The following is a 26,408-nucleotide window of genomic DNA, read 5'->3' on the forward strand; positions in this document are numbered from 1 at the left end:
TTTATATCATGCAATAGAAAATGTTATGATCTGCATAAAACAAATATCACAGACTGTTTATTAATGTCATCATGTGTATTTATGTTTATTTCTATACCAACATGAATATTCTTGTATAATTTAATGAAGTGTTTTTATAAACATGTAAATGAGACTTTTGATACCAGTCTTTTGAAATGATTTCTGTAATTTTATGAAACAGGATGGAATGTTTTAAAGTGAGACAAACCAACTAAATCCAAAAAAAAAAAAGTAAAAAATCATTAATTATTAATAAATCAATAATTTATCATTTTTGTGCAATCTTTTAAAATGTAAAATTTTAATCTTAAAATTAAGATTTTTTTTTTTTTTTTAAATCATTAAAGCCCTGGCATTTAAAGTTAAAGGACATTACAAAAGACTAGCAGGGTGGAAAGTGATAATGAAGACAAAGGAAAACTATAAATGCATTACCAGTTACAAGAATATTCCCAAGAAAACTTGTTTTGCTTCAAGCATTTTAATCAGAGACATGGAAAAAAAAGATATATATATAATTTTTCTGTAATATCATTTTCAGTTTTTAATATTGAGAAATGCTCCTGCCAGGCACTCCAGGACATGACAAACATGAACACATTCGCTCCAACTAAATTAATTAAATGATTTAAAGTCCATCCATATTTAATCAGACATATTGGGAAGCTTTTCTTCCTGAGGGAATAAGCAGTAACTAAAATGTCAACACATGTCAGTGAAGCAATGAACAAAGCCAAATCTCACCTGCTGATAAAGACATCACACTGACCACTGGCCACGTCTGCATCACACGAGTCACTTTGCTTTCGGATGAGTGGATGGCGGACTCCAGACAGCGGATCACACGGGGTTGACACATCAATGTTGCTCTTACTCAGGCGCTTGCTGCCTCGGAGAGTGGGGCTCAGGGAGTTCACCGCACATGGCTTCTCCTGGAACATAAAGACAACCATAACCGAAGTCAGTTGTACAGCAGCCAGAAGTGTATGTTCCTCATTATCAATTTTAAGCAGTTGTGGTTGTCATCTTGCTTCCTTATTACTTTTTTCCTTAAAATTGAAGTTCACACCATGGAATCTGTTTTCATATTTACAAATGAAGACCTCTAGAATTATTATATAGTCAAACAAGACTGCCAAACACAAAGTTATGATAAATTGTATATTAAATACAGTGCAGCAGAAGTGTAAACGCCATTAATTTTCTCCAAATTGAAATAGATTTTTAACAAAATCCAATAAACCTTTCAAGATAGACCTACCATGAGCTCCGAGCTCTGATATGCTTCTGTAGATGCCTCAAATGATATGTGATTCAAAAGTAATTAAAAAATTTAAAAGCAAGTTTAATAGCCAAATTCCCTATGAAAAAACATTACCCACAATCCTAAAGAGAGATCGACCAATTAGAGGAGTTGTTACTTTGACCACTCATTTTGAACTCAGCCCAGACGGATTCCCTACACTGTCAATATTTCTAGACATCTGAAAATTTTGCATTAAACTTAAAAATATTATATTTTGCTTTATACTTAATGACTAAGTAAACAGTTTTATATTTTACCATCAACCTTTTATTTCAAAATACACTCACCTAAAGGATTATTAGGAACACCATACTAATACTGTGTTTGACCCCCTTTCACCTTCAGAACTGCCTTAATTCTACGTGGCATTGATTTAACAAGGTGCTGAAAGCATTCTTTAGAAATGTTGGCCCATATTGATAGGATAGCATCTTGCAGTTGATGGAGATTGTGGGATGCACATCCAGGGCACGAAGCTCCCGTTCCACCACATCCCAAAGAAGCTCTATTGGGTTGAGATCTGGTGACTGTGGGGGCCATTTTAGTACAGTGAACTCATTGTCATGTTCAAGAAACCAATTTGAAATGATTCGAGCTTTGTGACATGGTGCATTATCCTGCTGGAAGTAGCCATCAGAGGATGGGTACATGGTGGTCATAAAGGGATGGACATGGTCAGAAACAATGCTCAGGTAGGCCGTGGCATTTAAACAATGCCCAATTGGCACTAAGGGGCCTAAAGTGTGCCAAGAAAACATCCCCCACACCATTACACCACCACCACCAGTCTGCACAGTAGTAACAAGGCATGATGGATCCATGTTCTCATTCTGTTTACGCCAAATTCTGACTCTACCATCTGAATGTCTCAACAGAAATCGAGACTCATCAGACCAGGCAACATTTTTCCAGTCTTCAACTGTCCAATTTTGGTGAGCTTGTGCAAATTGTCTTTTTCCTATTTGTAGTGGAGATGAGTGGTACCCGGTGGGGTCTTCTGCTGTTGTAGCCCATCCGCCTCAAGGTTGTGCGTGTTGTGGCTTCACAAATGCTTTGCTGCATACCTCGGTTGTAACGAGTGGTTATTTCAGTCAAAGTTGCTCTTCTATCAGCTTGAATCAGTCGACCCATTCTCTTCAGACCTCTAGCATATACAAGGCATTTTCGCCCACAGGACTGCCGCATACTGGATGTTTTTCCCTTTTCACACCATTCTTTGTAAACCCTAGAAATGGTTGTGCGTGAAAATCCCAGTAACTGAGCAGATTGTGAAATAGTCAGACCGGCCCGTCTGGCACCAACAACCATGCCACGCTCAAAATTGCTTATATCACCTTTCTTTCCCATTCTGACATTCAGTTTGGAGTTCAGGAGATTGTCTTGACCAGGACCACACCCCTAAATGCATTGAAGCAACTGCCATGTGATTGGTTGATTAGATAATTGCATTAATGAGAAATTGAACAGGTGTTCCTAATAATCCTTTAGGTGAGTGTAAGTAATAGTTCATTGCCTGATAAAAAATTTAAAAAAAGTACACAGTCCTGTTGTCACAAGTTTACAGCTCATTTGTGCTTCACAGACTCTTATTTTTATTTTCTGTTCTCTTGGTTTCTATGGTTCCAGATTATGTTTACCTGTGTCTTGTTTAGTGTCTTGTTTGTTCTGTGTATTTGTATCCCAGTATTTGAGTTCTCCTGATCATTTTTGGGAGTTACTCTTTTGTATTGGTTGGCTCTTCTTGTTATCCAAGATTATATTCTTGTTTCATTTATTAACTGCAATGAGATCTTTTCTTTTTTCCTCTCTCTAAATTGTGATTCATCTCAGAGCTGGTTGGTTTGGTTCATGACTTATAATTATTTAATGAAGGATATTAGGGATTTTAGGGAAAAAAATCAATTTATAAGAAATACTTGGATCCAAAGCTACTGTAAAAGTAATTGCAATGTGTTGGGGCTGTGGGATATTAACTCTTCAATCAAGCAACACTCAATAGCCATGTGTAACACAGTGACTCTGAACCCTGTACTATTTTTTTGCCTCCGTTCCACTGTTTCCGAGGCATCTGTTCATCATCTGATGTGCCATGTGATGTCTTTTTATCACACACTGGCACTGCACAGTTGACCGCGCTTTTATTAAACTGTCAGCATCAAGAAGCTCAGAGAGACAGGGTGACTGGGAATCTATTATGGTTGCAAACAGTAGACACATTGGGGGGATCGCAATAACATGAAGGATGGCACATTTTTATTTCTGGGTGAACTAATCCTTAAAGACAGGGAGAGAGCTGAGGAGGAGACAAATGGGAATGGGAAAATGTCCTATGACATTTAGATATGAGAACAGACAAAAAAGCTTTGAAGGGCAGAAATGTAAAGGATTCTCTTGAGCAGACATGGATTTATGTCTGATAAGGAGAGAATGACAGTCAGCTTCAAACATAAGTGAAAGGCAGGAGTTCAGGGTGGTTTTGTGTGCATGTTCTTCTGTACCTTTAGACTCTCTGTACTGTTGTTGGTGCTGCCACCCTCAGGGCTTCTGAGTTGCTTGTCACCACTGAAACACAACGCGTCAAAACAAAGGACACCGCCAACACAGTCTGCCACCAGGCACACCTGAAACAAGCATTTGAAGACTATCTGAGTTATATATTACATACAGAGCACTTAAAGGTTTAGTTCACCCAAAAAATGAAATATTGTAATCATTTACTCACCCTCATGTTGTCCCAAATCCACATGACTTTCGTTCATTTTTAAAACAGAACTGAAATCTGAGAGATTTCTGTCACTTCATTGAAAATCTATCCACAGTTCATAAAGTTAATCCGTATGAATCGCGCCAGCTTAATCCAAGTCTTCTGAAGAGACACAATCACTTTAAATGATGAACATATTTAATTTAGGATTTTATTCACATATTAACATTGATCAGCAATCAATGTTTACAGCACTCAAATTTGGTCATGAAAGCTCATGTATGCTTGCTTGACCAATGAGGTTCATTCTCACGTGTTACGCAGGACATTTGAGCTTCGCAAGAACCAATGAGTTTTGTTCTCACGTGTCAAGCAAGTACAATTGTGCTTCTGTTCATGTTTACTGATCAATGCTTATATGTGAAAAAATGGCTAAAGTAAATATGTTAATCATATAAAATGATCATGTCTCTTCATAGGACTTGGATGAAGATGTTCGATTCATATGGATTTATTTTACGATCTCTTTATAATTATTTTAACTGTCTTTAAAAATGTTTTGGGTAGCCAGAAATTTCTCAGATATCATTAAAAATATCTTTGGAATGACATGAGGGTGAGTAAATGATGACAGAATTTTCATTGTGGAGGAACTATCAATTTAATTCCGCTCATTGACATTTCAACTCAAAATGTGTAAACAATGTTTGTGATTTTCACTACATTTCCTATTTAAAACAAGAAAACCTTAAAGATACTTTATTAACATGTTGAAATGCTATTTTTATGTACAGTTTAGAGTAGCTGAATTCTTGGTTGTTTTAAAGCATCATCAGGTTGGTGAAGTCAATCTAAAGATAAAACTGGCAAATATGTATAAATGTCTTGATAAGCCAATCATTTTCATGTTATGGACGATAAACTATTAATACTGTATAGCTGCCATTAAAATCAATGAAAGAAGATGAATCAAAATAAATGTATAAGTAAAACACTTAAAACTAAAATAATTAATTTTAAATTCTACAAGATAATTTAGGCATCACAACATTATAATGTACAGTAAGAAAATGGATATTAATTTTGAGATTTCTGAAAATTTAACTTTAAGTTACTGTTGGCCCAGCAAGAGAATCCAATGGCGTGGGTGAAGGTATTCTGCGTGTAGGTCTTTTACATGTGCTTATGCAAAGTTCACTTAATTTGTAATAATTTCGTTTCAGTTTGACTCTAGCTCCATGTTGTCACCAATGGGTTGCAAATAAAGTTGAAAGCAGGTACTATAAGCAGCAGTAAAGATTTATTTAACATAGAACTCAAGACTAAAACAGAACAACTCAACATAAGCAACGGACAATTGAACAAAGAAAAGTGAGGACTTAAATATAAAGAGGTAAACAAGGGAACTAAATGAACAACAGGTGAACGTAATAAGAAACTAAGGGAACAAACTGGCACACACCAGGGCCGTTTCTCAATACCAAGTACGCAAACTTCGGACTTGTGTCCTTGGTAGTTCGGACTTGCCAAGTTCTACTCAGGAGAACGAACTCCCGAGGACGCGAGGACGCAAGTATATTTTAGGCAACAATAAAACGAAATATGTTATTAAACACCACTTTTCATTTAAAAAAAATCTTTCACACAAATGTGGCTCAGGCAACACGTACATTGTCTTCACTGCATATATTTATAACAACACAAAATATAAAACACAACCCTGCTTCTTTTTGTTTTAATTTTAAAAATATGAAACATTATTGATCATTTACTGACATTTAACAAACAGAGACAGGGTTGTGTCATTTATTATACACGTACATACAGTGAAGAGAATGTATTTTAAAATATATAAAATAAAATAACACAATCCTGTCTCTGTTTATTAAATGTCAGTTTTAATGGTTAATAATATCAGGTATTAAAGTATAAGTAGCCTAAAAGGTATAAGAAGCTATACAATGAAAAATATGAAAAATAAAGAAAACAATTCAGTCAAACATAAGTCAGCTCTCTAATAGGCAACAAAGTTAAAGTTAAATAGCCAAAATATATAAAGTTATGAAACTTCACTTTGCTCTCAGACAAAACGATTTGCCATGGAACAAACTATAGATTAATGAGACCAAAAATCGACCGTTAGCTATACACTAGTCTCAGCCTCAGACTTCACGCCCACGGAACGTTGGCTAAACGTCTGATGCATACGGCACACTTTTCTGGAAACACTTCAGGAGTTTCGAAGTCGCGACCTGATTGGTTGAATTCTACAGGATGTCCGCGAGACGTGTGTGTCGCGTTCTTTAACGGTCTGTCTGGAAACAAATGCCGTGACGCCAAAACCCCTCGTGGAAGAAGAAAGCCGTTGTGTTTACAACTGAGACAAATGAGCGCTTACCAGGATCAACTAAACGCTGGATTTTCAAAAGTATGTGAAGTTTGCGGCTCCATTGTTGCAGTAAACTTGCACAACGTTCTTGAATGAATAATTTATTAAATGCACGCCGGTCTGTTATTGTAGGGACATCGACATTATATTGGCACGCCCCTAAACATGACGCGGAACAAAACGAACTGTGATTAGTTGCGTTATATGTCAGTCAAACGTCCTCTTGGCCAAGAAAAGCTGCGATAGAGTCCAGACCTTCTGCCGTCAGTCTGAAGGTCTGGCTACGCGAGACTAGCTATACACAAGACGAATTCTATCATGTTTAACCACTAGACTAGAGACATCAGAGTCAGCGGCAAACATCAGAAGGACTAGCAGAGGAAAAGCTATTCCAGTCGGGGTTAATGAGCGTTGAATGCCCAGTGATTGCCTGGATCTCACAACTCCAAAAACGTCAGATACATTTTTCAAATAGGCGCTATCTTTATAAATAAACCACAGATTTGAGCTTTAAACAACTACATTCTCGCCTGAAACACTCTTAAAATTACATTTCGTGACACTATAACAGAAGTATTTTGATATTATGCGGGTTTTCTCCTCTGCTATTGACGCTTGCTGGTTGGTACGAGATGCATTCTGGGATACCTGGCTGTCTCAAGTCACCTCTCGATGCATCCTCGGTAAAAGAGATCAAGAACACATCCAGGGATTTGAACTGGACTTGGCTAGATGTGAACTTTGAATTGGAACAGTACTTGGGCAGCGACTAATGAAGTTTCACAAGTCCACAAGAACACAAGTACAGACAAGAACGTTCGCATTTTGAGAAACGGCCTTTGGCTGCATCCGAAATCACGTATTTCCCTACTACAGGTGAAAAACAGTATGTGACAAAAGTAGTCCGTCCGAATTCACAGCACTCTTTAAAGAGTAGGCAAAAAGTACCTGGGTGACCTACTTCTTCTGGCGGAAATACTGAAGTGTCCAAATGATAGACACTTTACTATCCCATGAGGTCATGGGAGAGAATTTGTGAATGACAGTGAAGCAACGCAACTGACGCTGGTAGGTCACATGATAATGCCAACATGGCGAATGTAGTACTTCCGAATTACATTCATATTACACACATGCATACTACAGAACATACTTTTTTTCGCGGTCGATGAGTAATTACTTATTCAAAATAATTACCTACTCAAGAGAGTATGCGATTTCAGACACAACCTATGAAACTAGGTCTAAAACGTTATGAGCTTGTCCACTTTCGACCACTTTCAAAGGTAGTCAAAAACGCATTCAACCAGATTGCTTTCGCAGGGTAAACGCTCATGTGGTCGAATGCATTCGAACAGACACAAAATACTGCATACTCTCTGTCTACTGACCTAATGCATAAACATTATCGGAAGTGTGCTAGTCAGACAGGGTTTCTGTAGGAGACCCAGGTCGGGTTTGAAGACGAAAAATGTACCAAACACAATGTTCTCTTACCATTCCTAATTTCTAACACACACTCACCGCATTCGGCATGGTCTTGCGGCTATCAGAGCAAACATGAAAGCTGATGCTCTCTGTGTGTTTTTCTGTCATCTTCAGTGAATTAATATGTAAATTGTGCAAGATTATTTCATCCATTAGATCGAAAAATCTGAAAAATCCCATACATGTACCTGCACATAGACCCTTCCCTCGAAGAAATGAGGACAGAAGTGGTTGAAAGTGGACAAAAGAGACGGAATAAAGCACCAGGTGTAAACAGGTACTGTATGTGTCTCCCTCATCTACTTGTGATCCGAGTAAACAAAACGCATCTTAATACCAGGTGTAAACAGGACCAAAGATTTCAATCTTTCCCATAATACAAGTGACTGCTGTGAAATTGAGAGTGAGATCATTTTACCAATCACACTGAGACATTTAAATGATCCCAAATATGAAAGGTAAAAAGCAATTGATTAACAAGACACATAATATTTGGTATATAGACATATTCTTAGTGATCTTTCAGCCAGGGTGAAAAGAAAAGGAGTAGGAAGAGAGGGGTTCAGGATGGGTGAGCAGAGAAGATTATGCAAATGGCTTTCTGTGCCCCTGCTTCATGATCTCTTCTCTGGATTTGCAGATATATTGATTTATTGCATGGTATCTGTGTTTGTGAAAGTGTCTGTGTTCGGTCTTATCAGGAATTTTGGTCTTACATGATTGTTAGATGACAACAAAGGTAATCTACATGTAAGAGTAGAAGAATGAGTATGACCTATCAAATGTTGAACAATGCACACCAATAATACATTAAATTAAAAAACAAATTTATATACATATATACGTATATATATAGAGTATATATATATATATATATATATTTATATATATATATATATATATATATATATATATACATATTTTTTGGCCAATAAACAATATGTTTACCTGTCCTGTGAAGCCCACACCCTCTGGGGACTGAAGGAAGTTTCGGTAAACCTGATTGGCCTGAGCAATGACTGCTGCTACAGCATTCTGGTAATGAGGGGCAGCGATGGCAAGTATGGGAAGAGCGGCCAGCGGCAAATGATCCACGCTGCTGGACACACAGGTTTCATCGTAGCTGTATGGATTCAAACTACAGGCAGACAAAAGGGAAAATTCTTGATGGGACAAAATGTTTGAATAGCTAATCTCTTGCACTGTGCACATTTTTACATCAATTTTCCATTTTCTGTACTGCGTCACTAAGGATGTCCTTTAGCACCCCTTTGATTGTTTTTTTGTGCTCTTGTTTTGAGTTCCTGTTTCCTGTCATGTTAATTTTTATCACCTGCCCCATGTGATGATGCAATATTGGACAGTGTTATGTAAGTACTGCTGTGGAGAGTCTGATGAATCCATTTGTCTAGCAGCTTTCTCAGACTGTCTTATGCAATTTCCACCCAAGAATAATAAGTGCTAGAAAAAACCACCAGGTCAAATCTGATTGTTATAGATTGTATACTTCACAAACAAACTTCACATACAAACTTAAAGAAACTTCAAAAGCAAACGACTGTCATTCGTTTAGGAATAGGTTGGATTACAATGGTCATGATGTATGGCTTTGATTCACTAACATCTCATAACAGTCATACGTCTGGGAATCGATTACACTACACTGGAGTGTATAGAGTGGAGCTTGATTCACTAAAAAGAAGTGTGTCATTTCTTTCAAATGAATGCAATGACATGTTTGCGATGGATAATACCTTATAACTGGTAACTGACTAAAAAACACTTTAAAGGGGGGGTGAAATGCTCATTTTCACTCAATCTCCTGTTAATCTTGAGTACCTATAGAGTAGTATTGCATCCTTCATATCTCCAAAAAGTCTTTAGTTTTATTATATTTATAAAAGAAAGATAGGCTGTACCGAGTCTTTCCGGAAAAAAACGAGCGGCTGAAGGCGGGCCGTGTGGGCGGAGCTAAAGAATCACGAGCGCTGTTCACTGTTTACTTGCTGTGCTAACGCGCCGAGCTAACAACACACAGAGACATTTGAAGCAGTTTTACTCACCGCCCGGTTCCAACGCACGACCGCGAACCTTTATCATTGTGACTGCTCGATCCTTAAGCATTAGACGATCTGCAAATCCGTCGATCTGGGCTTTGTTTATAAAACAACCATCGTCGAAATGCAGGGAACAAACAGTCTTGCACAACCTCCGTTGATGCTCTGGAAAAACAAACTCCATCCACTGGTGCCTTAACGCTGGGTTCTTTGGGAATCTGTTCAGGGTTGTCTTGCCCTGGCAACCAAAAACCCAGTTCTTTGGTGACATTGACTTCCCTAAAGCCGAGCACAGCGCTTTGGTGGGCCTACTGCTTTCGCTCTCTTGCTCTGGTCTACGAGTGCGCACGCGCCCACGTCCTTCCGGAGAAGTGCCCTTAGGACCCATATAAGGAAATTCCGCTATATCTGACGTCACAAATGCCCATACTCGAAAAAAACTTTCCGAAACTTGTGACAAACCGGAAGGAGCATTTTTGGAACAGAAATACTCCTTCAAACGTACAATTAAATTTTTGATACTTTGTCCATGTTTAGCATGGGAATCCAACTCTTTAACAGAGTAAAAAACTCTCACCCCCCTTTAAAGGAGCAGTATGTAAGATTGTGGCCAAAACTAGTACTGCAATCACTTTCAAATTACTGTAGAGCGGTGTATCCCCTCCCCCCTGACTCGAGGTTGCCAGATATTGCTGCAGGATCCAGCAGGAACGTAGGCTGCTACGTAGCTGTGGTAACTAAAGCAGAGCTGGCAACCCGGATGCCGAAACACTACTGACTTCGTGATTAGTAGATAGGTGGAGGGTGGAGCATCAGGCCAAAACACAAGATGACAACATCAACATCAGTTGAGGGCTGCAATGTCACTTTTTAAATGACAATATCCTGGCCGTACAACTGTTGTCAGTGATATAAGTATTTGAAATGAACATGATTTCTTAATGTCTAGTGACATATCAGGGCCATTTTATGATTAATTGAAATACATTTCTTACATACAGCTCCTTTAATACAAGTTTGTAAAAAGTAATAAAAAAAGTCAGAAAAGCTATCATTTGTTGGTCTATAGCAACATTTGTTCGCAGATGCCACTTGATTTGATATTTTTTATCTAATGCAGTATAATTCATACTTTTAAAGAGTGGTTTAGGTTAGTATATAGACTACTATCTTATTCTGTTATATGTAATCTTTTAAGTGCAGTTTATTCAACAAACTAAATACAAAAACCATGGCATTGCACCCGACAGTAGTTACACAAACAATACTTGACAAGGAACCAGGAAAACATGAGGGCTTAAATACACAAGGCTAAATGACAAGACAAGGGACACCTGTGAACACAATCAACCAATGTCAAGACAGAACACATGGCAGGATCACAAGAATACAAAAGGGAATCACATGACAAGACAGTGACATGACTGAGTCAAAATGAAACCAAAACAGCCTGTGACATTACATATAGTTCTACTGTTGTTCAATGTACATCTTGTACAATGTCTGATGTTAATGTCATATTCAGATACATTTTGAGATACCGAATGTTGCCTATAAATTTGATATGCAAATTGATTTAGATGTATTTTTAGCTAAATGTGCTTTAAAGGACAGTTCAGAGGTGGAGATCAGGTCATCCCTGTCTCGATATCTGAAAGAGCAGGATGTCTAATTAGCATACTAAAGCTCCTCTATCTTTAATCAGGCCAGTTTCCTGTCACAGAATGTGGTAGTTTGATTAATAGAGCGGAGCTGTTAAATATTTTTTTAATGATTTCCTTTTGCCTACATCAACAGCGACAGCTACTCCTATGAGACAATGATGGAAGTTGTGTCTGTAATCAGACACAGATTGATTGCTAAACAGGTGAGTCCTTTAAAATAGACAGAACAAATAATTGAGTAAAGGAGAAAAAATCATGGAAAAAGGTTGCCTTGAGGATGATAAGTTTTATTTTCAGTATAGTTCATGACCAAAATCATTATAATTCTTGTCTGGATGTTCCCATCAGCTCAGAAATGAAAAACTGGCAAGAGGCTACAAAGAAAATGTCCAATGTCATAATGTAAAACTCACTGTGCTTTGACTAGGCATGTGGCCTTATGTGATCCTGCTCTAGTGTTTCTGACAGAGACACGCAATTCTGACACATTTCAACCTCTTTATATGATGAAATTTATTTCATCATTTAATGGAAGTAAATTAACCTTTGTGGTTCTCCGGAAACAACTAAACATTTTACATAGAAATTAAAATTTCCCCCCAGGGTTCCAAAGTCTTTAGAAGACATTTTCATTTTCAAGACTCTCTGATCTGAAATGTTCATGCTGGCAGCTTAGCATGACTGCAAAGGGCAGATCAATAGGTTCATTTAACTGTCAGTTAGAGTTGTGCATATAATTTGAGAATTTAAATGGCCAGGTAAGAGCTTGAGATTCTAAAATATTGGCATCTGAGACAGTCAATAAAGGTTCATGGATTGGATTGGGCATCTTAAGGAATTTAACAAACAAGGTTCCATTAACAATTCTATGTTGTAGTTTTGAGAAACAAAAAGGAAGGAAGAAATGGAATTCCATTGGCAAACATTTTAGTAGAAAATCTTATAAATTCTTGTTAGGTTGATAATATACTAACAAAACTATTAATGTTTATCTTTCTACAAATTATCATATGAACAGCCAGATTTAAAAATATTAGTCTTGTACTTTATATGTTTGATTCGCTAAAAAGAACCATAATTCGGAATCGGGAATGCTGTATGGTTTTGAATCACTAAAAGTATGAGTAATAGGACTACACTAGTCATGCTGTATAAGATTGATTCACTAAAAAGAATTGGCTCATTAGAATAATTTGTTCAAGAATCGGTTGGACTACACTGCTCATGCAGCATGGTTTACTCACTAAAAAGCACCAGCTCTTAGTTTGGGAATTGGTTGGACAATATTTCTTAAGCTGTATGGTTTTGACTCACTGAGAAGAACCGTCTCATTAGACTCAATAGGTGTGTTCGACATCGGCTGCGGCTGGATGTAACGGAGACGTGAAGTCGGACACTTTTGACGCTTGAGCTGTGTTTGCACAGCTGAAGTGAAATACATGCAATATTTGCCAAATACACATATGTTTCAGAGACATTCTCATTCAATACTTTATTTACTGCTTAATACAGCGTCTGTTTGTACAAGAATAGTTAAAAAAAAAGCATGCTTCAAGTTTTTATGGACATACTTCATATACAGTGGGTATAGAAAATAATCACCCCCTTTAAAATAATCACATTTTGTTGCTTTGCAGCCTGAAATGAAGACAGACACAGTTTTTGTTTCATTCAGCTGCATTTACTCAGTGCAACTTATAACATCCAAGTGAAAGATATAACACCAACATGTCAGAAAAAAATAAAAAAAACATAATCACTGAGTTGGAAAAAGGATCACCCCCTTGTTTCAGTATTTTGTTGAACCACCTTTTGCTTTAATTACAGCCTTTAGTCTGTTGGGATATGTCTTTACTAACTTTGCACATCTAGACGTTGCAATATTTGACAAGTTCAGTTAAATTTGATGGTGACCGTTTGTGGACTGCTGTCTTCAAGTCATTCCAGATTTTCAATGGGGTTTATGCCTGGGCTCTGACTAGGCCATGTAAGGACATTCACCTTTTTCTCCTTTAACCACTGTGTGGTCAGTTTTGCTGTGTGCTTTGGGTCATTGTCATGTTGGAAGGTAAATCTTTCCATTGACAACTTTCTGGCAGAGAGCAGCAGATTTTCCTCAAGAATTTGACAGTATTTTGCCCCATCCATTTTTCCTTCTATCCTGACAAGTGCTCCAGTCCCTGCTGCAGAGAAACAACCCCATAACATGATATTACCACCTCCATGCTATACTGTAGGAATGGTGTTATTTGGATGGTGAGCTGTATTGGATTTTCGCCAGACATATCGTTTGGCGTTGAGGCCAAATAATTCAATTTTAGTCTCATCTGACATAACACCTTTTTCCACGTGGCCTTAGAATGTTCAAGGTGCGTTTTGGCAAAGCTCAGTCTTGACTGCATGTGGCCTTTCTTGAGGAGTGGCTTTTTTCTTGCAACCCTCCCATACAAGCCACATTTGTGGAGAATTTGTGATATTGTTGTCACATGCACACAATGACCACTCTTTGTCATGAATTCCTGCAACTGCTTCAGAGTTGCTGTAGGCCTCTTGGTAGCCTCTCTGACCAGTTTCCTCCTGGTTCTTTCATCCAGTTTGGAGCGACGTCCTAACCCAGGGAGGGTATGTGTTGTACCAAATACCTTCCACTTCTTAATAATAGACTTCACTGTGTTTCTAGGCACTGATAAAGCCTTTGAAATTGTTTTGCATCCATCTTCTGACTTGTGCCTGTCCACAACTTTATCCCGGAGATCTTCTGACAATGCCTTGCCACCCATAGTTGATTGTTTTCTTCAGTTGCACTACCAAGGACTGAAATGCTTCAGGAAAAGCTTGTTTCATGCTGAGCTAATCAAAATGACCACAGCTGATCACAGTTGAAAGTCAATTGGCTTTGTGTGCTATTGAGAAGGTAATTAACTACACCTGGTTGGGTTTACAAGTCATTTTTAGGAGGGGGGTGATTCTTTTTCCAACTCAGTGATTCTGTCTTTTAATTATTATTTTTTTTTTCTGACAAGTTGGTATTATATCTTTCACTTGGATGTTATAAGTTGTAAATACAGCTGAATAAAACCAAAATTGTTTTTGTCTGTTTTCATTTCAGGCTGCAAAGCAACAAAATGTGATTATTTTAAAAGGGGTGATTCTTTTCTATACCCACTGTACTCCAAACATGAAGCAGCACTGTGTATGTGCTCATATTTCATCAAGTCTTCTTCAAAATATATATGTGCAAATAAGGACACTGAGCGGTATGTCTGATCATGAACATGTTTGCATGATGAATTATTCTGATACACAGATAATGTAGACAGAAAATTCTAAGAAGAATGGACAAAAAAGTAATTTCATGATAGACGTAATGAAAATATAATTAGAACTTGTTCTTTCTCATTTTTCATATAGACCATATAGAAGTTTTTTAAGAATAATTCATCAAAACATATTTTATTTTTTATGATAGTTGTTAGTAGTCTCTAATGATAAGATATTTGTGAGTTTATTGTCATTATATTTTTAAAATATATTAAACTGCCTCCAACTGTTGTCTGTTTGTTTGTTTTTCTCCGCATTTTATTATTCATTTGTCTGTCTAATGAGTGTGTTGCAGGTCTGTGTTTTATTGGTTGTTGTCTCCCCTCTTCCCAACTTCTACACTCTCACTTTTCCACAGCTTTCCACAGCCATTTCTTGAGTCTTTTTCAAATCTGAGGTGTGAACGACCAGTGCTAAACCAGACTCTTTATATGAGCAAAAATTACTAAGTGCGCCTTTAAACTGTCAGGTGAAAGTCTGTAATGCTTGAAAACTCATCCAAGGCTAAACTTTAACTGAGGTAAGCGTTACCGAGCTAGCATGAGTCTTTCAGCATGAATATAATCATTTTGAAGAATTAGCATATTTGGTCTTTACATTTTTGATTCAACATCTTACTTTGAGACCAGGGAGAAGGCATCAGCACACACGGGCGTGCAAGGCACCAGTCTGACCAGCATGCTGTCTGCTGCCGCTTGGAAGTGTGCCCGAGCCACACGCTCCAACACGGACGCCAAAGTGGCAGCATCACCCGCCTTCCCTCCAGGGTCACCACCTCCAGAATCCAAGATATGACCTCCATGAATCACCAGGATGAGTAATTGTGTCCTGCATTTCCTCTGCAGGAGTGTGAAAGAGATGAAATGAGTAAAAACTGAAATAATAATTCAATGTAATTAGAAGAGGGAATGAGGACTAACCTCCATGTCTTCCAAACCATCCACACTGCTCTGTGGCGCACATCGAGGATGCCGCAGCCTGTACAGGCTCTCTAGTGATCAATGAGAGAGAGAGAGAGAGAGAGAGAGAGAGAGAGAGAGAGAGAGAGAGAGAGAGAGAGAGAGAGAGAGAGAGAGAGAGAGAGAGAGAGAGAGAGAGAGAGAGAGAGAGAGAGAGAGAGAGAGAGAGAGAGAGAGAGAGAGAGAGAGAGAACTTTATGGTGCTCTGCAGTGAGGCAGCAATTTCCACCTCAAACCATCCATCTTATTGATGACTGATGGGACAGTCGTACTTCTCTAAGAAGAAGAAGTCGTACTTCCTGTTCTCTATTCCACAAATTGGCAAAGTGCTACTAGTTATTGCACTCTCTCGCTCTTTATTTACAGATAAAGCTACATACAATAGCATTGTGTATACATAAATTTGTATAAAGAAGTACTTGTTTTCTTTCCTTAAATTATACATATATATATAAATTATATATATATATTTAAGTTATGAGTGTACTTTATAGCTTATTCAAAACTCTTTTTCTTTATTTGATCATTGTGAAAACTATTCAGGATGAGAATAGTGCTTTTGAATTATGGAGAATGGTATGAAAAATGTATAATAATAATAAATACAGAAAAGAAACAGCATCGAATCAACAATAACCTAAACAAAAAAAAACATTCAAATTTAATTTATTATAATTTAGTTGATTCCTTAAATTGGGTTTGGGGGGGAAATTACAACAGCTTATCTATTTATGAAATGTTGTGTGAAATGTAGGGTAATTATTCTCTTTAATTGTCACTTCACACCTGTGGCTTTTAGAAACATTGTGGCATGTTGCAGAAAGGCATAGTTGAAGTGAGGATCTGTTTGGGTTTTGGGATTCCTGGGATTACTGTGTGAAAGGGGCTAATGATGAAGTGCTATCCTACTGAAATATTCAGATTATATACACTCACCTAAAGGATTATTAGGAACACCATACTAATACTGTGTTTGACCCCCTTTCGCCTTCAGAACTGCCTTAATTCTACGTGGCATTGATTCAACAAGGTGCTGAAAGCCTTCTTTAGAAATGTTGGCCCATATTGATAGGATAGCATCTTGCAGTTGATGGAGATTTGTGGGATGCACATCCAGGGCACGAAGCTCCCGTTCCACCACATCCCAAAGATGCTCTATTGGGTTGAGATCTGGTGACTGTGGGGGCCATTTTAGTACAGTGAACTCATTGTCATGTTCAAGAAACCAATTTGAAATTGTCACAGTGTCTGGTTTATGTTCCTTGGGTCACCACTAGATCTCCTCCTTCCCCACGGTGTCCATCACACTCTTGAACTACATCCCCCATGATCCTTGTCTTTTCATTGCACTCAGCTGTCCCTTATCACTGATCATTGCACCCAGCCTGTTCCCCATTAGCATTGTCAATTCCCTGTGTATATAACCCTGTCTGTTTTAGTATGTGTCACGGAGTCCTTGTATTATATCACGCCACTTCTGTTCCCTGTGTTTCCTGTTTATGTTCGTGTTTCTTGGATTGATTATTTGGATTTTGACCTCTGCCTGGACTGGATACGATTTTGGATTTGCCCAATAAATTAATCTTTACTGCACTTGGATCTTCCCTTTCCTTGGTGTGTGGATCGTGACAGAAGGACTCCGTCAAACTCAAGATCCAGCAGTTTTTTGTTTTTTTTTGTGTATCATGTCGACAAGAAGAGAACTGTTTGAGGGGACCTGGTTAGCCAAGTTTCGCGGGTCCCGTGGAGGCCGCAGTGGAGGTACTGGTCGGGAGGAATCACGACTCCACTCTCCACTCTGGCCACTCTTCAACCCTGGGTTGGTGGGGTCCAGCCCAGAGCCCCATCCGCCGCTGGTTCCGTCCAGCCCAGAGCCTTCAATGACATTAGTGGAATGTTATTCCTGGTGGGATCATCTCACCAAGCAGAGTGCTGCGTTCCCGGTAGATTCCGGGAGGACAGCAGCATCCACTCCCTCGCAAGAACGGGGGAGGAGAAGGAGGAATTCCTCTGTCCCTGTGCCGGTGGTCCCAGTGCCAGTGCCGGTGGTCCCTGTGCCGGTGGTCCCTGTGCCGGTGGTCCCAGTACCGGTGGTCTCGAGTCCGGTGGTCCGGAAACGGCGGAGGAGGAGGACTTCCTGCCTTCCCAATGGCCTGGAGGTCGTCCCCGAACAGCCCGCTGTCTCCCTGGAGGTCGTCCCCGAACAGCCCGCTGTCTCCCTGGAGGTCGTCCCCGAACAGCCCGCTGTCTCCCTGCTGTCGTCCCGGAGGCCGTCCCCAAGCTGCTTGCCCTGCCGGCGCCACCCCAGCGTCTCGCCCTGCCGGCGCCACCCCAGCGTCTCGCCCTGCCGGCACCGATCCAGTGGCTTGCCTTGCTGGCACCACCCCAGCGCCTCGCTCTGCCAGCGCCATCCGAGGGTCTCGCCTTATCGGTTCCTCTTATACAATCTGCCCAGCCAGTGTCTGTTCCTGAGCCGGAGCCAGTGTCTGTTCCTGAGCCGGAGCCAGTGTCTGTTCCTGAGCCGGAGCCAGTGTCTGTTCCTGAGCCGGAGCCAGTGTCTGTTCCTGAGCCGGAGCCAGTGTCTGTTCCTGAGCCGGAGCCAGTGTCTGTTCCTGAGCCGGAGCCAGTGTCTGTTTTCCCGAGGGAAAGTCTCCGCCCTGGCCGCCCGAGGGAAAGTCTCCGCCCTGGCCGCCCGAGGGAAAGTCTCCGCCCTGGCCGCCCGAGGGAAAGTCTCCGCCCTGGCCGCCCGAGGGAAAGTCTCCGCCCTGGCCGCCCGAGGGAAAGTCTCCGCCCTGGCCGCCCGAGGGAAAGTCTCCGCCCTGGCCGCCCGAGGGAAAGTCTCCGCCCTGGCCGCCCGAGGGAAAGTCTCCGCCCTGGCCACCCGAGGGACTGTCTGCTCTGCCCTGGCCGCCCGATGGACTGACGTTTCTGCCCTGGCCGTCTGCACAGCCTGCTCCGCCCAGGCCACCCGATGGACTGTCGTCTGCTTCACCCTGGCCGGCCGATGAACTGTCTGCTTCGCCCTGGCCGCTGGCTAAGCCATCACCTCCTGTTCCTGTTCCCCTCCATGGACCTGGCCCCCCATCCCACCCCCTGATCATCCACCTTTCCACCTCCCTCCTTGACTCTGGTTTTGTTTGTGGGTCTTGGAGCGTCTGGTAGCCGCTCCGTAGAGGGGGGGTTATGTCACAGTGTCTGGTTTATGTTCCTTGGGTCACCACTAGATGTCCTCCTTCCCCACGGTGTCCATCACACTCTTGAACTACATCCCCCATGATCCTTGTCTTTTCATTGCACTCAGCTGTCCCTTATCACTGATCATTGCACCCAGCCTGTTCCCCATTAGCATTGTCAATTCCCTGTGTATATAACCCTGTCTGTTTTAGTATGTGTCACGGAGTCCTTGTATTATATCACGCCACTTCTGTTCCCTGTGTTTCCTGTTTATGTTCGTGTTTCTTGGATTGATTATTTGGATTTTGACCTCTGCCTGGACTGGATACAATTTTGGATTTGCCCAATAAATTAATCTTTACTGCACTTGGATCTTCCCTTTCCTTGGTGTGTGGATCGTGACAGAAATGATTCGAGCTTTGTGACATGGTGCATTATCCTGCTGGAAGTAGCCATCAGAGGATGGGTACATGGTGGTCATAAAGGGATGGACATGGTCAGAAACAATGCTCAGGTAGGCCGTGGCATTTAAACGATGCCCAATTGGCACTAAGGGGCCTAAAGTGTGCCAAGAAAACATCCCCCACACCATTACACCACCACCACCAGCCTGCACAGTGGTAACAAGGCATGATGGATCCATGTTCTCATTCTGTTTACGCCAAATTCTGACTCTACCATCTGAATGTCTCAACAGAAATCAAGACTCATCAGACCAGGCAACATTTTTCCAGTCTTCAACTGTCCAATTTTGGTGAGCTCGTGCAAATTGTAGCCTCTTTTTCTTATTTGTAGTGGAGATGAGTGGTACCCGGTGGGGTCTTCTGCTGTTGTAGCCCATCTGCCTCAAGGTTGTGCGTGTTTTGGCTTCACAAATGCTTTGCTGCATACCTCGGTTGTAACGAGTGGTTATTTCAGTCAAAGTTGCTATTCTATCAGCTTGAATCATTCTCCTCTGACCTCTAGCATCAACAAGGCATTTTCGCCCACAGGAATGCCGCATACTGGATGTTTTAACCTTTTCACACCATTCTTTGTAAACCCTAGAAATAGTTGTGCGTGAAAATCCCAGTAACTGAGCAGATTGTGAAATACTCAGACCGGCCCGTCTGGCACCAACAACCATGCCACGCTCAAAATTGCTTAAATCACCTTTCTTTCCAATTCTGACATTCAGTTTGGAGTTCAGGAGATTGTCTTGACCAGGACCACACCCCTAAATGCATTGAAGCAACTGCCATGTGATTGGTTGATTAGATAATTGCATTAATGAGAAATTGAACAGGTGTTCCTAATAATCCTTTAGGTGAGTGTATATATTACATACATTTTAATTTAATGATCTTATTTTACTTTAAATTTACCTTTTATATCAAATATTAATCATTTGTAATATAAATATTCATAAAAATATTCATAAATTGTGTAATGAAAATACAAAATAAAACTTGATTGTACAGTCCCACTTTTTACAAATACATAAAGCTATATTTCACAGTGCATGCATTGTTTGCTCATAATGATACATATAATTGGAATAAGTGAGTGTATGTGCGTTAAAAACATCCAGCATGTCACAAAAGTCCACTATGTCACCACACTATAGTTTGCAATGTAAGCTCTCTCAATTTCTCAAGTTTTCCACTAGTCCTTGCTAGTAAATTCATAACTATACTCTGCTGGCAAAATGCATCTTTCTCCACTGACAGCCATTCAAAAATAACTGTGTATTTTGATTCACTAAAAATGTTTTTGTTAAACACTCAACTGAATTTACTACTTGCAATAACTGAAGGAGAATTTTCACCATCCTCATGGAGGCAGTTTTCCTCCCAAGAATAACCTATAATATCCTATCTTTTGAGGACAATATTTAATTTGAACTGGTGCAGTACTGCAGGTAAAATATTATTAACTAATATTGTGATTGGCCCATTATTTAGCCTTTTTAAAGAGCACTAAAGGTTTTCAGTCAGGTTTTTTGCCAGTCAATGTCAACCTCACTGCTCACGCTGCTAGAGGCCATGCCCAAACTGTCTCAGAATTAAAACAGCAAGACAGTCTGCATCTGTTTGTGGCTCTGTGTGGGGCTGGATAAAATGGGTATTAATGAATAATGCAAGAAACCTCCAGACAAACAAGAGAGGGTGAATAGAAAGACATATATCGGTAAGAGAGTAATTTTCCTTTAAAATCTGAATGGCACTCAAAACTACAATTCAGTAATTAATATTATCAAATCTTTTTATGATTTAAATTAGAGTTCATATCCACAGGGCAGGGAGTTTTTTCTTTATAGGTCTTTCCTTTGCTTGTAAACTTAAGCTGTTTATGTGAAGTCTTTCCCTAAGCTCCAACTCCAACTTCATTTTACTGAATAACACCATTAAAAGTCATGTCAGCTCACCACTTTTTATGTGGACAAACGTAAAGACAGTTTCTAATATTTGCATCTATTTAAGCAATATCCCACTCTCAAGAGCACTGTCAAAGTCCCTAAGCTCAGTCCACATATTTGTATTTTCGAAACTGGACAGCTATTTCTAGTCAAGCAAGTTAAAGGAGCAGCAAGTGATTTCTGAGAAGCGCTGTTGAAAGTGGTTCTGACCAAGCACCACAACACATTCAGCAGTAAGGGGCGTGTCCACTCATGATGGGGGAGGAGAGAGAGTGAGCAAAAGGGAGATTTGAAGAAACACTGTAGAAAAAAAGAGACGGCTGAAAGACATCACAAAAGAGGTAAGGGGTCAATGGGTGCTCTCTTTAGGGCCATTAAGAGGGGAGAAGGCGTGGCCAAGGAGGATTCAGTCTCCTGGCGCCTTTCAGGAACCTGATGACTAGGTGGCTGGCCAGCCTGGAAGCTGGGGGAGTCGAGAAAGCAAACTTTGTTCACTTCTTTCATCTCGGCCAGGTTCAGCCAGAGGTAGTGTTCTTGGACTGCTAGTGTAGACATCGTCTGCCCAAGGTACCACGCAGTGACTCTGAGGGTGAAGTCTGTCGCTGTGTACATCTCCTGCATTAACTATGTGTCAGAACTACCCTCGTGTAGCTCTTTTAGTGCTTTGGCCTGATATACCTACAGGAGGGCCATAGCATGCAGGGCGGAGGCGGCCTGTCCAGCAGCACTGTAAGAGAACTTACAGGCCTTGGTAGGGAGACGCGGGCGACCCAGCCAGGTGGCAGCATTTTGTGGGCATAACTGCACCTCAACTACACGCTCCACGTGGGGGATATCTACATACCCTTTGGCCACCCCACCATCAAAGGTAGTGAGAGCGGAGGAGACATTGAACCGGCTTCTGGCAGAAAAAAAGGTGCCTTCCATGACTTTGTGACCTCCTCACGTGGGGAGTGGCTTGTGATGCAAATCTCACATTGGCTCGTTTTGTTACCACTCGAATGTGATTGGGCTCTCAGGCGATATCCCAATTCATCAGTTTAGTTCTGACGTAACATTGAACATGACTGACAGATAGGGAGATGCCAAGTAGGCCAAGATGTGTGTACATCAGGGGTCTACTTGTTGTCACACCTTTAGTACGGTGGAGGAAGTTTAGTACAATCTTCTGTTTGGTCAGTTTGAATTTCTCACATTTGGGTCACAGTCTCATGGTAAAGGAAGGAATAAAAGAAGATTGTAAATGTTGTTCTTGAGGCACTCTTTCTTTCCCTCCTCTTTTCTTTGTCTCTTCTTATTGGAGAGCTTTGCTCTTCCTCTCTACCTGAGCTTTGCCTTCCATCTCTCTTTCTCTCTAGTCTCTCTCTCTCTCTCTCTTGCTCACTCTCTCTCTCTCTCTCTAAGGTAACATTTTACAAATATACTAGGTGCAATTGATGCAAAATGATATTTTCATCTCATTCATATATTTTGTAAGTATTCAAGTGTTACCATAACCAGATATTGTTATTAAACCCTTTCAATTACAAATGATGCGCTAATCGATTTGATTCGGTATTAACATCATTGTGCTACCTATTGCAATACAATATCGTCACACTATAGCAATGCTCTCCCAAATATTTTGTTATTATAACTGCGCTTATTTCCGTCGTTGGTATACGTAACAGTGGGTGGTAATAGACAAGAAATGTACAGTTTTATACCATCTTGCTGATAACGTTTCTTTAGTCATTCAGCAATCCTGCAGCCTGAACCACTGAATTGAAGGTGAGTAACATTGGTTTTGCTATGTTTTTACAGAACCAAGATATATCTTGGTTCTGTAAAAACATAGTAAAACTTATAGCAAAATCAAAGACAGTTTTGAGTCTCATTGTTTGTCTGGAGCTGCTGTGTTGCTTGCGACTAACAACAAACTCTTGTTTGTACAGTATACACTCTTGTGTACTATATGTTAATATTTTGTTCTTCCTTGTCATTCATTCGTCATCTTCGCTTTATTTTTCGCAAAGCATTATTTTGCTTCAGCTATGATAAAGAGACATCCACTCTTACATTGCATGTTTGTGCACTTTGGGGGCGGAGCAATGAAGGGATTGTATGGGTTGATTTCAAATATCAACAGTGTATCTCTGAAATCGCGTACTCCAACTTTAAGCTTCTCTGTTTGAATTGGGAAAGACCAAAACTTCTGTAACTATTTATCAAAATTGGAAAACAATTATATAATACAGTATATTATGAATTTTAAGCTCAACTCACACTAAAAAGAGAGAAAATCTTTCAGACTGGTGCAGCTAATGTGCAGCCGTGGTAATATTCAGACCAGAGATTATGAGTGTTATATTGCTTGTTTACGCTTACGTTTGAGACACACCATTGCCAGTTCCTTTACATATTTTTGCTCTGCCAACTAATATGTATCCAAACCAAAATAGCAATGTGTGTCTTCGGGGAACACAACATAGTGGCGTTTCATTCCTAAACAAATCAGTGTTTCTGGATGAATCGGTTGAGTGAATGATTCAAATGACTCAATCATAAACTTGTCGCCACCAACTTTGAATAAACTCTCCACCACTAATAGACTAACTACTTTTGCACAACAGAACATATAATTCAACAAAACATAAATACAATCTAAATAGCAAATTTAATATCAACACTTGACTCAATAATCAAAGTAAACTTTACTCTAGTTTGTACAGTTTTATCTCCTTGTTTGGTACATCATAAATTATAGTCACAGTTCATTTGTAAAATTAGTCATAATTTCATTTATTCTATCTCTGGAGGAGATGGTTTCACATTTGTGATTTTACATTTCACCAGCAGTGATGGCCTGATGAAGACAGCTGGAGATGTAAATGAGCTTGTTTAATAAGACCAGTATAATAGCACTGGAGAAACCAGGATCAAAACAACAGCCTGAACACACACACACATTCAGTAAGCATAATGAAGATGTCAGATATTATCCATCGGGAAAAAGAAGCTGAAAAATGCATTGTGTGTGCTATTTATGGGACCACGGGGTATGCAAAAAGGGGGGTTGCAACATATTCTAAGCATGGGCCAACACAAGGAGGTGTGCCAAAAAAAAATTCAAAGTTATTGTGTCTGTGGGTTGGTGGGGCTAAAATTTGTGTCACAAACTTGGCCAAATAATTGGGTAGTTCTTGACCTAATCAAGTCTCATTCTGTTTATTTTTCAGAACTTGTCTTGGTTTTGTCCCAGTGCTCAAATGTGATCCACAGCTCTGAATTTTTTTACATCTTGCCTCCACTTTCACTCGCTTCAGTGCAATACTCGTTCATTAGTGAGAGGTCACCGGTGTTTTCTTAATCCTACTGTGCTCAGGTGTGTTTTTATTCACAGTATAACTGAACGAAAATGTGGGTTCTCATGCCAGAAGACTCAAGTTTTGTTTGTTGGGCTCTAAATAAGGTAATTCAGCATGTATCCTATCTATTTACATTTTTTAAAAATTGGAAATTCATAAATTGGGTCATGCTTAAATCCTCTGGTGTGGAAATAAATGAATAAACGAATAAATAAAAGGTTTAGTTAAGTGGCAGGATGCATCCCTACTCTCTTTAAATCTAAAATATGTTCCAGATTTCTTAACTGTGAAATGAAAACGGATAATTGTTAGCGGTAATCCTCACTTGCTCTGTCTGTCTGAATCCTATTTCTTTCTCTGTCCCTTTATAATCTGTGACCTTACCTTCAATGAAAACCAAAATAACCAAATCCACATAATATTAAGTTTCTGCACTGCTCTAAGCCATCCATAAATCCTTTCACAAATAATAGATCGGGGGGGGGGAGGGTGTTCGGTATGGATGGAGACCTTTTTCCACAAGTGAGAATAAAAATGAATCTCTCAAGACCCTGTTTTCTCACATCTCAACACAACTAAACCAAACACTGCTGTTGAACTCATTGTTTGTGGCTGACAAACTCTGATCAGTCGCTCGATCATGCTGCACCATTTATGAGGTCTTATTGGTCTTGGTAGGACTGTTTCGCAGTCTGATGAAACACATTTTTCTAAAATGAGTGTCAAAAAGTGAGCTGCCTATTTCTCCTCATTTAAAAGTAGCTGTCGTGCGGCATTACAGAAACTCTAATTCTCCCATGCAGCATTAGGGTGTCTCTCTAAAGGGAGTTAAATTTGCACAAGGGTTATATAGTGCTGTTGAGCCACTGCATGTCCTGAGGTATTAATACGGCTTAGAGAAGCAAAACAGTGATTACGCTGCATCTGTAGCATTAGTCACCGTTGATTCTCCCTTCACTGAAATTCCGCACTTTAAGTTAGACACTAAACAAGCTGTTTGCAATGTAAACTGCTGTTTAGGGTCAAGTAAACTAATTAGAGAGGAGCAGCATTTAGATTATCCACGGTTTTCACAGCAATTTTACTTGTCAGTTGAAATGTATTCAAATGAATGAGCCGTAAAATCACATCATCAAGCAACTCCTGGTAAATTCAGCCTTAAAGAACCTTAAAGGATGAATATAATGTGTTCATGATACAAAAACATGTAGGAGAGATGTCTTCAGGAGACCCTGGTGGTTTTACCTCTGGAGTGCTCCAGATGTCCCAGTGTTTCAATCTGCTCCACCAGGTCATTGGAGTTCCACTGGCTCATTTCCAGGAGTAAGACCGTCTTCCCCTCCATAACATCTGTGGATCAGCAGGACGTGAGAAGCCATTCAATACAATGAAGAAAATTAGAGTCTATAATATAATATAATATAATATAATATAATATAATATAATATAATATAATATAATATAATATAATATAATATAATATAATATAATATAATATAATATAATATAATATAATATAATATAACAACCCGAGGTGAGTGGCATCTTAGTTTAGGCCAAATTTGTGACCCTTGACCATT

The 26,408-nt window shown here is 39.8% G+C and overlaps 1 protein-coding gene across 4 annotated transcripts in view; it reads right to left on the reverse strand.

Moving 5' to 3' along the window:
• The window catches only part of plrdgb (PITP-less RdgB-like protein), a 103,134-nt gene that overhangs the window by 36,207 nt on the left and 40,519 nt on the right, over window positions 1–26,408 (reverse strand). For all 4 annotated transcript variants that reach the window (XR_014032018.1, XR_014032019.1, XR_014032020.1 and 1 more), the window contains exons 3-8: window positions 26,074–26,178; window positions 15,871–15,941; window positions 15,569–15,789; window positions 8,857–9,046; window positions 3,826–3,948; window positions 766–953 (exon numbers count right to left, since the gene is read on the reverse strand). Coding sequence is in view for 1 of the 4 variants with exons in the window: in XM_081391857.1 (XP_081247983.1) it covers window positions 766–953; window positions 3,826–3,948; window positions 8,857–9,046; window positions 15,569–15,789; window positions 15,871–15,941; window positions 26,074–26,178 (898 nt within the window). In the remaining 3 variants the exon portion in view is untranslated. The remainder of the gene's footprint in view (window positions 1–765; window positions 954–3,825; window positions 3,949–8,856; window positions 9,047–15,568; window positions 15,790–15,870; window positions 15,942–26,073; window positions 26,179–26,408) is intronic.

Source organism: Scardinius erythrophthalmus (genome assembly GCF_964197995.2).
Source record: "Scardinius erythrophthalmus genome assembly, chromosome: 17".
NCBI classification, from domain to species: domain Eukaryota; kingdom Metazoa; phylum Chordata; class Actinopteri; order Cypriniformes; family Leuciscidae; genus Scardinius; species Scardinius erythrophthalmus.